General features: G+C 37.0%; 1 protein-coding gene across 1 annotated transcript; it reads right to left on the bottom strand.

Moving 5' to 3' along the window:
• Positions 1-1,957: 1,957 nt before the first annotated feature.
• LOC113225842 (protein toll-like) lies at positions 1,958-11,349 on the bottom strand. The gene is made up of 6 exons (XM_026458291.1): positions 11,320-11,349; positions 10,587-10,700; positions 10,068-10,245; positions 8,164-8,324; positions 3,069-3,230; positions 1,958-2,740 (listed from the first exon to the last, which is right to left on the bottom strand). The coding sequence occupies exons 1-6, from the start codon at positions 11,347-11,349 to the stop codon at positions 1,958-1,960; spliced, it is 1,428 nt and encodes a 475-aa protein (XP_026314076.1).
• Positions 11,350-13,092: the final 1,743 nt, after the last annotated feature.

Below are 13,092 nucleotides of genomic sequence, written 5' to 3' on the forward strand. Positions count from 1 at the left end.
CTGGGTCATACAAGACTACGGAGAATATAGTCCTCGCCAAATGTACAATTTACATTTGCACATAAATTACACAGTACAATTCACTAGTACAATATTCACAATTCTGTACATAATATTGTCGTGAAAAGTACGTAAGCAGCATTTCGGAACATTTTACACAATTAATTATAATACAATTTTACGTATTTAGTTGATTATTAGGACAACATTATCGTATTACATTTATTCATCCAAGTGCGATAAATTTCACGGGTCTCCTATAAGGAGAGGGTTAAAGCCATTGTCCACCCCATTGGGTACCTCGTAACGTTTTCTGTAGCATAGCAGCGCGTGCAAGGTACAACTTGTTCTTTTTTATATAACTTAAAGTGAAACTATTGATTTTCTCTTTTATTTTCAAATGTAATGCAAGAATGCAACGTTATTCTATGAAATAAAAACTACCGCCATCTATACAGAATATAAGGAAGTAACTACTGAAACTAATGTAAACATCACGGGCGTATGAAAACATTTCGTAATATTGATTGGCGTGGATAGATGACGCTGTATGTCTAATTGTAAATCGTATCGTATGAATTCAAAATAATTTAGGAAGATTTTTTGTTCTCTATTTATTTACCTTCCTATTATTCTGTAATGAAAATGATTGTGTACTTCGTAACTTGGTTTTTATTTCACTAAATTAAAAAAATTACCTCTTTCAAATGCATTCGCGACCTCTTTTAGCGAATTCTGAAACTATTTTTGGAGAGTGAAAACTGAAGCCTGTACTCACGTAATGCCATTATGTAATGCTGCTCTTGGTTTATAGGTAGTTCATGCTTTTTTTAATAGATGGCGTTATAAGTAATATATAACGTTACTTGTACTTTTAAATACCAATTTTACACGACTATACAGGGTGTAAATTTGAGACGGGGCAGTAAGGCCAGCCACCTTAATCGTTGTAGTTACAGGAAAACGGTTTTAGAAGACTATCCATGAATTTTGAAGATATTTTTATTGACATTCACAGATTTTGAAAAAATGGTACAGTCAGGAAGATAAAAGGCAATTTTTACAAAACTTTTTTTATGCCATTCAATCCCGTCTCTGTTAAGGATCGATAGTCTCTATGGGACCAACTGAGAAATCGCGAAAAACATTTTACCATACATTTTGTAGGGACATATTTAGTAATCTGTTATTCCAGGTAGTTAAGGAAACTAACAAATTGACAACATATTATGTATTAGTTAAATGAAATTTATAAAAAAATACAAAAGTGTTCAATAATTGAAAGACGCACTTGCAGCAATTTTCAATGGAATCCATCCGAGTAAAATTTCAGCCGCTACTTGCTCTTGGTGGAAGAGAGCGAATCGATACATCCGCCAAGACGGTAATCAATTCGAGCAATTACTATCATACATTTTTATGTTATTTTGCTTTTTGTTATTGTTTTTGTTTTGAAATACATAATACGTTATCAATTTGTTAGTTTCCTTGTTGTTAGTTTCCTTAACCTAGAATAACTAATTAGTAAATATGTCCCTATAAAATGTATGGTATACAGTTTATTGCGATTTATGACATTTCGAGTACTCTTACCTCAGTTAGTCCCATAGAGGCTATTGATCCTTAACAGAGACAGGATCGAATGGAATAAAAAAAAATGTAAAAATTACCTTTTATCTTGGTAACTGTACAATTTTTTCAAAATCTGCGAATGTCAATCAAAATATCTTCAAAATTCATGGATAGTCTTCTAGAACCGTTCTCCTGTAACTACAATGATTAAGGTGGCTGGCCTTGCTGCAAATTTACACCATGTATAATTATAAATAATGCGCTATGGTTAAAATTGATAGCAATTTTGTGAAATCCAAGTTGCTTAACAATATGAGGGAACATTTAAGGGTATAAAATAACGAAAAGTAAGAAATATAGCAATTGATTATATTATTGTATGAAACTATTCTAATATCACGTCGGTATGAGATTGATTTTCTCGCCGTACCAAAGTTGATGAATGGATCGCATCCTGGCCCACGCGGGTTGCATTCACTTGTCTTGGGTTCGTAATAGTAGTAGGTGGTAATCGAGGCATTGCGTATTTCAATTTATCCCAGAACCAAGGGTCTCCCCATTTCAGATAAGTGTTGGTACGTAAGTAAGAACGTAATTGCACGTCTAAAGTATTATCTTCAGCTACATCGTCTATGATAACCACGATGACTCGCACTCTGCCTTCACTTAAAGCCGTAATGTGAGCCGTCCTGAATTCAAGCATTCCCCAAAGGGATTTGACGAATTTCTTAGATAAAACCACAATAGTTCGTCGAGAACTTTCCACTGACCTCGTGATCTGTGTCAGAATCATATCTCCAACAATCCAATCACGAAAATGTACACAAATTTTATAAGTCTTCTCTAATTCTGGTAGCAAATTTTCTATGACAAACTTTTCATCTTCGTGAGTGAAAGAAATAAATGCATCGTATTGACGATCTGTGTCAAGTTCGTCTTCAGCCATGCAGCATAAGCAAATTCCTCGTGCGTATAGGAATATTTTGATTGATTGGGCATAACGGCAGTACAGCGCTCCTATAAATGTAGCAAGACCTACTAACATGCCACCTGTTGCCAATAAAACTATCCACATAATGAATTTCTTTGCATTACATAGCATTTCTGTATCAAGGTCTTGAAGAGTTCTTCCATCCCCGACGCATGTTATGTTGCTGTAGTCTTCTATCTATAGACAATAAAAAAAATTAATAAAAAAAAATCAGCTGTTACTATTATATACCAGGGTAAAGACCTTGCTTCTTTCTTCTACTAATCCCGGATTAAACCCTTAAAATCTCACATGTATAACTATCTCCTGGGTCTCACACGTCTCCGCTTTGTGTTTAGTGGCATCCACTCAATGGTGATCTTGGCCCACAGCTCGATTGACATGCGGCTAACATGCCCTGTCTGACTCAGTCAACATGACTCAGTCACAATTCAGGCTGGCGGCTTAGATAGAAATATATACCTATACATATTTATAGTAAAGAATAACAAACTTCTTAATTTACCTGATTGTGGTGATTCTTCAATGCATCAAGAAATGGTTTATTGTCACAATCGCAAACCAGGGGATTATAAGATAAGCGCATGCGTCGCTCCGGTACCGCGAAAAGGGTTTCTGCTACAGCTGAGTCTACACGGGCTATACGGTTGTTAGATAGATCTAGGAACTGTAAATGATAAAAAAATTTTCTTCTACAATTTTGTTATTCCCACTTTTAGCATATCAACATTTCACAGCCGAAATATCGTAAACTTGAAACTGCAATTTTTTTTAATACGAGTGACAATTTAATTTTGTTAATTTTTTGTATGATATCAATTGGCGGGACGAACCAGTCGTACGCCTGATGGTAAGCTACACGCCTGTCCATAACAGTTGCAGTGCCACACGAAGTTTTAAATCGCAAAGTTCTGAGGAACACTTCCACTGCGCCCGTCACCCTGAGACATAAGTTGACAAGTCGCATGTGCTTGTAATTTCACTGACACCGTTACCTTTCAAAACCGAAACACAGTATGCTGACATTACTGCTTTGCGGCAGAAATGGGTAAGGTGGCGGTACTACCCTGGAAGAACTCTTTCACAAGGAGCGCTACTGCTACTAATTTTAAACTGTTTTAATCAGTAGGTAAAATTAGTTCGTTCGGCACAATCCCATTGAATTAGGGGTTTAGTATAAGCATTCTGCAATTTAATTATTTAATTAATCATGTTTCTGTATAATATATTAATTTAGATTAGAACTTTGGGCTGGCAAATTAGAAATGAATAAAACTTAAACTAACAACGTAATTTTTCTATTTTGATAATTTTGCTTTTATGCGTTGTTTGTTGATTACATAGGGCGCACTATAAGTTTCCGGAACTGGCCACTTACATAAACAATATTTAAAAAGGAATTACAACATTTGAAAATGGTACTCTTTGGCTGTAGAATACAGTTTGCTTCATCTGACTCTCACTTGTTTTTACATTGTGGCGTCATTTTAGAAATTGGTTGTATACATTACCATGGATTTAACTCGTGAAAATTTTCGTAGTATGATTTTCTACGACTTTAAGTGTAATTTAACAGCTCAGTGGAGCTTCAAACTGCTTTTGGCGATGAAGCACCATGCAAGACAACTATTTGTACCTAGTTTGCTGAATTCAAACGCGGTTGTGTGAATCTCAGTGACGAATTTCGTGATGGTCGCACGTCCACTGCTGTGAACAACAAAAACATCGATGCTGTGCGCCGTATGATCAAAACAGACAGGCATGTGACATACCATGAGATTCGGGCATCTTTAGGCATAGGCATGATTCAAATACAATCAATATTACACACTACTTTTGGGTGTGAAAAAGCTGTGCTCTCGGTGGACCCCACACAATTTGACTGAGGCTCAAAAAACGGATCGCATCACTTGGTGCAATGCCATGCTTACCAGATTCAACGAAGGGGCGTCAAATTTGGTGTGGGACATAGTAGTAGGTGATGAAACATGAATTTATAGTTACGATCCCAAAACAAAGCAGCAATCGAGCGTATGGGTCATTCGAGATGAGCTGAAACCAACCAAAGTGCCGCGCGTGCAAGGTGCCTCTAAGCAGATGATTGCTTCGTTTTTAATAAAACTGGACACGTAGCTACTGTTGCTTTGGAGAATCGTTGAACCATGAATAGTGATTGGTACACGATCATTTGTTTGCCGGAAGTTACTGACAAACTCCGTAAAAATAAACGTCAACGCCGTATCATCTTGCACAACTATAATGCCAGCTCTCACACGGCCAGACAGACAAATGAATTTTTGAAGGTGAACAACGTTGACCTTATGAGCCATTCCGCATACAGTCCCGACCTTGCACCTTGTGACTTTTATTTATTTCCAAAAATTAAGAACCATTTACGCAGTCAACGATTTTCATCACCTGAAGAGGCTGTCGAATAGTATGAAAAATATGTTTCAGAGATTGTCACGGAGGAGTGGCATAAATGTCTTAAAAATTGGTTCATTCTTATGAAACGGACTTTCTAAGTTCAGGTCCCGATCCGGACCAGGCAGTGTACAGGGTTGTCACAGACCGTTATCACTGACTTGTTCTGTTTTTCAAATGGCTTATGGCAAAGTGCCTCGAATGAGCAAATATATTGAACAGAATAAAGTACCAAAAAAATATCTAGCTATGATTAGCAAGATATCAAGTTCAAAAGCTGTTTTAAAAAAGCTCGTTATGCAGGATGTAAATGCCCTCACCCACTGGATTATTAGCAGCTGAGTCAAGCCACTCAATAGGGTCACCTGTCATAGCCACTAAGGGTCTACCAGTCCTGGCCACTAGTGTGGTTAGAAATGTTGAGGTTAATCATGAAAATAGGACAAACGATTATAACTTTAAATTTACTTTCATTGACATGTCACGATTTTTATACTTAACGAATAATACGGGACAAATAGACGTTAGAAGTGGCTAAATATTTATTTCACACTAAAACTCAATTTTTGCCCTCTAAACATTCATAAAAATCTTTAGATCTGGGACTAAGTAGCTAAGGGCTTGTGCAGCGTCAGAGAACAAATAGGTAACGAGAACGGACACTCTTCGCCCCTCCCTAGCTTTAGATACCTCACCACGCCTCGCACATTCACGGTCACATTGACTGAATGAGAACAAGGCTGTCGGCGAGCCGTTTTCGCGCCAAGACTATCAGAATATCAAAATATTTGAATAGTTTTCATTTATTAATTACGAAATTTGTAGGTTCTTAAATAACATCATTTTACGTTACTATATATAATGGTCGTGAATTGTGCTATGTACGGCTGTTTATAATCATCTAAACGGGTAATAAGAGGAGTTTTTTTCGTTTTTTGAAAGATGAAACGAAGTAAGTAAAAAAACTTATGTCTGATACTGTGTGTTTTCTTCAGTGCAGAGCAATATATAATACAGATTTATTATACCAATATAATAAGATGCCATAACTTCGTGAGCTAGACAAGGGTTCTCGAATTTTCTATTCGTATTGCCGATAAATATTACGTAGTGAATATACCTAATTATGGACTAGGTAATGATAAACTTGGACACGCAATTTCAAATACTTTGGTTACTTTATTAAAAGTTATCTGTCCAAAATATAACATTTTAAGTGCTTTGAACATATTTTTTATATAAATCTTCAATATTATTCTAGTTAATGAATTAATAAAAAATATAATATTGTATCGATATTTATTTATTAGGATTCCATAATAGAATTATAGATAACAGATTAGCATTAGAATTTTCGCTATGTTGCCGCTCTGATCACGTAACGTAATAGTACGAGCAAGTGATAGGTAACCCTGCCACTTCACGCACACATTTGCGCGTGTGCAGATAGCGCCTTGGTGTATGAAGTAGTAGTAGGTAAATAATTGTCGACCGTTGTGTGGAGTGTCCGGGGTGTGGCAGCGTGTCGGCGATATGTCGCGACTGCGGTCGCATCGACTCGCACCGACTTCTAACGACGAAATACAATGCAGCATGCGGGCGACTAGCGACGTAACACTACCGGCGACTGATCGATAGCTTAGTGGATTTTCGAATAATTATTGTACCTACAGGCAAAATGGATATCGTATCAGAACTTTTTTGTTGGAAAATTCTGTTTTACGGGTTCGTGCTCTAGGAATGATAAGGAGAAGAAGATTTAATGTTCATCCAATTAATATTTTGTGGCGATTACGAACTACATCAATTAACCTATCTGGGTCCATTATTATAATTTTAACAACTTATCCGCTCACGCGATACATGCAGCCGTAGTCGCATACCACACGTTAGAACCACTCAAACAGAATATTATCATATTTATCCAAGTACACCAAACATTTAATTAGTGCTTTTTAAGTGCAGGATTTGCGGTGTGTTACTGCATTTTATTTGAGATGTTTTTGTTGGTAGTCGGGGGGTATTTATTTAGCAATGCAGAAAAATTTTTATTTATAAAAACTTGTATTTAAACTGAATGCTTTTCTAATTTGCGAAACCAAATAGCCGCCATTTTGGTGTAGGAGGAGCGCATCGCGTGAGCTGTTACGTACTTGGTACTTGGTGTAACGGGCTGGTGTCCGCAACTCGACGACAAGGCGCCTATTTTGCGTGTGGAGCTGTTATGTAATAATCTAATAATAATAGGAACATTAATTGATCATCTAGTAGTAGTGTCGGTCGCGGGCACGCTTTTGTTTATAAAAAATAAGTGCGTATTTGACCTCCATCTCAATCACCACAAACTCTCGCCTTGAAAAGGTCCAAATTATAACTTTCAGGGAACAAGTCTGCAGGCAAAAATTCCACTCCATAGCCGTTCGCCATATAAATGTGGAAGCAAATTGCTTCGTGCGAATCCTTGGAATAGCCACAACTTAGGGGTACCTAGTCCCCCGGTGATGGAAAGGGGAAGGCGGAATCAAATTATGCAATTCCATCGCACACATACGGCGGCGTTCAAGGTTCTGCAGCTTCGCCACTACTAATTCCGAGCCACCTATAAGCCTCTTTGTCGATTGAGTCCAAGGTGGCCAGTTGGAATTAAGCAGAGCCATCCCATAAGTGACAGCAGTACTCTATACACGACCGGACTTTTGCTTGGTACAGGTGAAGCAACTGTCCCGGTGTGAAGTAATGCCTCACCTTGGAAAAGATGCCAAGCTTCCTGGCTGCATTTTTTGCCATGAATTCAATGTATCTGCCGAAGTTGTGATTGGACGACAGGTCCGTTCCAAGTAGCTGGAGACGGTCGGCTATAGGTATGGATATATGGGCTGCACTAAGCCAGTTAGTTCTGCATGTTTAAACAAGGCGATTCGGAGTCGGTGCGACTGCAGTCGCGAAATATCGTTCACTCAAACGCTCAGTCATATAAAATGTATGAAAAGTCTCTTCTTCATAACTTGTGGTGGTATTTAGTAACTGTCACTAGTGGCGCCATTGGCGAATGCCATTACATAGCGCTATAATTTATATAAAACTGAATAAAGGGCGTAATTTGGAAAAGATATAATTATGTATATTTCTTAAATTTCCTAGGTAAGAAATATAAAATATCATCTAGATTTACTTACTATCAAAGTATCAGATAGATCTTCCATATGGATGGTCTCAATGAGATTGTTACTGGCATGCACTTCGATCAGCAAAGGCACTCTTGGCCACGTGTGTAGTTCCCCCGGCTTGCAATTTACACGTGTTGTGTTATCGTGCCATGAACGACGACATGTACAAGCTATGAAAGTTTTATGGAACAATTAATATTTATTGGAAATGACATTATTTTTGCGGATCTAAGACTCGTATATTTATTTATCTACACGCTTAACATAAACCCTCTATGATGTGTTCAAAAACCGCAAATTACGACCAGCATAAAGATAAACTGTTTGTTAGAACAAATTTCTTATCTGTGAAAATGTTATTATTGTTTCATAATAACATCGAATTCGATTTTGGTATTACATTACAATTTTGAATTTCTCTAAGAAACAAAACAATTTGAAAGAAAGAAAGAAAAAAAGAAAATACATTTATTTGTTTACCACAATGACACCACAAAAGATAAAAGACAAAAAAAAAGAGAAAACGGAACAAAACAGAACTAAAACAAGACACGACCAAAACATTCAACGTAAAACATAAATAAATAATGACGAAACAAAAACACAAACAAACACAAAACACAAAAAGGTATACACAAAAATTTGATAAAATTAAAACAGGAACTATTTACACTAATAATAAAAAGAACACTAAATATTGAGATACTTTGTGTGGTGCCAGCCGCGGTAACAAAAGGGTCACAAACTCAGTATTTATTTAATTTAGTACTGATTTTCAGTTAAGACCCTAAGTGAGGTCACGGAACAACATATGCAAGCATACTTAGGTACTTGAATATAACAGTAAAATAATTACATATATGTACATATTTAACTCTAACAGATGTGTATGTGTGAGTGTGGGTGTGTGTGTGAGTGTGGGTGTATGTGTTGTGTATGTTTAAATACTTCCAAATAATTTATGAAAATACATTATAATAATTAATACATATACACTATACCTACATCAAGCAACTAATATATTATTCACACATTACTTGATATCGAACGATTATGATAGTTGGGGCTGACTCTAGTTTGTCTATGAATTAAATAAAAACTACGGTTGTGTGACATGCGTGAGAAAACTTTTTATTTGCCACCATTTCGCCAGTCGTAACATGCGGTTCCTGAAGACATCATAGAGAGGTCATAATATGTGTATAGATAAAGCAGTGTATGTAACCGTACATAATTAGGCATTAAAATACTCGTGTGATGTTTTTATGAACCCACACGTATTGCACAACTATTTTTAAAATAATCCAAAACGTTTCGGGTCCTTTCTAGGTCTCACGGTCATGGATGACAGATATTGATCCGAAAAAACATTTTTCCTCTTTGTAACAATCGTGAAAAAGAACCAAGATAACTAATATTTATTGTAATTGAATATCATGCATATACCATTTGTTCAAATGCTTCGATCTTTAAAATAATTAAGAATTAAGACCGATAGAAATTACATTAAGGTAATTAAAGATGCGGTCAAAATAATGAATAACAATAAAAAGTTTTATTACATAGAATTAATCTTAGAAATTCCCAAATCAATGTCTGAAATCGATTACCACCATACCCGGCATCATAGCGGGTATGCTTATCACAACAATGCCGGATAAAGGGGCAATCTAGCCAGGACGATATTGGAGCTGGCCCGCACTCTGCGCACCAGTGATGCGCATCGTTGTGTGGAAGCAGTCACTGCATGTGCGACGCGAACTTACCCGAGGCACTGCAAGAGTGGTGCAGCCCCAATAACGCCCTAAACCGTAAAACAAACACAGACCGGGAGCGGGTCGCGACTCGCGACACGGAACGGCACCCGCCGCGTTCCCGACCCGCACCCGGTCTGTGTTTCTCGCTTAACAAACCTCCACAGTTATACTTGTCGCATTCCAAACGTGACGGTTCATAAAGAACAACCAAGACATCGTCTGCGCAGCGAACATTATCAAATGACATGTGTTGCTCTCTTAGACTTCTTGCAAACCATGCACCGTGACAATCACAGTCCAGTTTCGAGTCGATTATCACCGTCAGATTGACTGTCTACAAATATATTTTTTAATTATTATAAATAGACAAGATATAATTGTTTATTGTACATGTTATGTTTCGAACCATTACCGCCGTCTGAGCATAAGGGACAAAAAACAATTTAACTGGAGAAGGTTTTTTTAAATATTTCTACATAATTATTAATATAAAGATCGAACACTCAGAAAAAATTCCTTCGATCTAGCATACCATAATATCAGATGCTATACCAACTAAGCCACGGAAGGAACCAGCGGACCTCACGAATTTTTCTATGTGTTTGTTGTCGTATCTTTGTATTTGGTTTTTCAACGACTTTTTAGCATTTATTTAAACATTATTAAACGTCATACCGAGTTAGATCTCAAAAGTTCATAGTCTTCCTTCCCGAAATTTACTTTCTGGATTGGGTTACCTTGTAAATGAACTTCCAGAATCCCTTTTTTGGTAACTGGTAGATGTGTAAACTAAAATATAAGTACAGTATTAATTATATGCAAGTTTTTTTTTCTCTACAATGGCCCTGTTAGTGCACTGATGACGGATAAAGGTGACGAAAAGCAGTTAGTACACCTGAAACAAATATTGCTCAATTTGGAATGATATTCAGCCGTATGTTTGAATGCCCGATAGTAAAAGCGGGTGGGTGGAATGAGCTGATGGAGCTCATGGACACACTCATCGAAGACAGCCGGGCAACTTTGCATCGATGGGCTAAACCATGAACTTTAGATTCGAGATTATTCTATATTAATCATTGACTTTCAAATAAATGGACGACGGGTCTAATACAAAAACCACGAAAAAAATGTCCCAAGTCAACCTATTTAAACGTAGTGACATGTAAAGGAATATGAAAAAGCTAAAACGTTGAATTTAAATTGTAATGTCATCGCAGTACTGTCTAATTTTGCTTGCTTCGCTGTCAGTCGAACAAACGAAGACTAAAGCGTGAATGATGCTCTGTATACGATTTTAACGCCCTATAAGTTCGGACACTTTTTAGCGCGGACCCGATGTCAATATAATTGTAAGTCAATGATATTAATATTAAATTTGTAAGTAAATAATGATAGTTCTGCTCACCTCTAAAGTGCTTATGTTGTTCCTAGACATGTCTAGCCACTCCAAATTATTCCAATTACCAAAGCAAAGTCTTGAAGTATTCGTATGGAATAAGGATAAACGTCTAACAGACAAAGGTACACTGTAATCAATCCATCTATTGAAGCACAAGTTTTTTCAATAAGAGCCAAATTCCTATTCAAGTTTTAACAGTTCTTGAAATCTACGGCGCTCCGCAGATGGAGCAACTTTAGTTTACGCGGCAACTTTTTAAAAGTTCCATTAACGGTTGCCGGTTGTAGCAACTAAAAGGCCTAGTTGCCGGTTGCCGCAATTTTAAATAAACTTTCGAAATCCACGGTCAAGACTGAGACGCTGCGCCATACCCCGCAGCGTAGGGAGTGAAGTTGCTTCACGAGTTGCGGTTGCCGGTTGTGGAAACTGACAACTGGAGACAACCAATACAAATTTACAAGTTTCTAGTTGCGGCAATCAAGAATTTATTTAATCATGGATTTCGGCAATCGAAAACTGTAGTGGATTGCCGAAACTCTCAACTGTAGTTGCTACGTCTCCGCGGTTTTTTGAAATTATATAAAAAACGTGATAAAAAGCAGTAGTTGCAGGTTGCCAGTTGCCGAAACGCGATGGTCAAAGTTGCTCCATCTGCGCAGCGCCGTAAATGGTATTCTTAATACACGAAAATGGAAGGAAAATAACTTTGAAACCTTTGTTTTAAATATTTAGCTAAAACATATAGATCCATTAAACTTTAGCTAAAACTTGGAAAGATCCAGTTAAAATGGAGCTGACTGAGACGATATAAGACGTAACTGGACCTGTAAATCTGACATAAGACTTAACCGAACCTGTAAAAAGTCCGATTCCGTTATTTTAAAAAAACAAATATATTATACGGAATTTAGAGCCCAAAAACTAGCTTCATCTTTATGAAGTTTTATCTTCTATATTATAACATATATGTTGAAATCAATACAGTCACTAAACGAAAAACTCAACTTTCAAGATATGCCTTATAAGTTTCTGAAAGTAACTTTAAATTTAAAAGAAAAAAAATACAAAATTTTCATTTATTCACAGTATTAATACGTACGACATTTTCTTTTTATGCTAACGCTCTTGGCCACAAACTCATTTGACGTTGACGACCATGTGACACGCGCTTGTCCAAAACATATCTAGTCAATCTAACTTTGAATAACCTTATTTGTACTATTTGGGTAAAACAGATTTTTATTAAATCAAGATCCGAGGCGTTGCAAGAGCGGTGCAGCCCCAAAACGCCCTAAACCGTAAACACACACAAAGCGGGAGCGGGTCGCGATTCGCGACACGGAATGACACCCGCCGCGTTCCCGACCCGCACCCGGTCTGTGTTTCTCGCTTAACAAACCTCCACAGTTATATGCACTACGGCAAGAAAAGTAGTGATATTTTTGTGTGATATGTTCATGAATGGGTTAAGTAAAATTTGAACACACCTGCTATTGATAAAATTGCAGAAGTCGAGTAAAATATTGTCGGCCAGATCCAACCTTTGTAACGCCGGTAGGTCGTGCAAAAGATGTGTTGTATATTTACTGTTTTCGAGATTATTATTTGATAGATCCAATTCTTCAAGTGCCTTTTGATTCTCGAATGCGTAACTAAAATATAACTATAATTATTAACGGACCAATAACGCAAGAGGACTGCTAATATCCATAGCACAGATCGTAACTCTGAAAAAGGTTGAAATTCCGTCTTGCAGCTAGATAGCGCTGATAAATATCC

The sequence above is a fragment of the Hyposmocoma kahamanoa genome, unplaced genomic scaffold (genome assembly GCF_003589595.1).
Source record: "Hyposmocoma kahamanoa isolate Upper Pololo Valley unplaced genomic scaffold, ASM358959v1 176, whole genome shotgun sequence".
NCBI lineage: Eukaryota > Metazoa > Arthropoda > Insecta > Lepidoptera > Cosmopterigidae > Hyposmocoma > Hyposmocoma kahamanoa.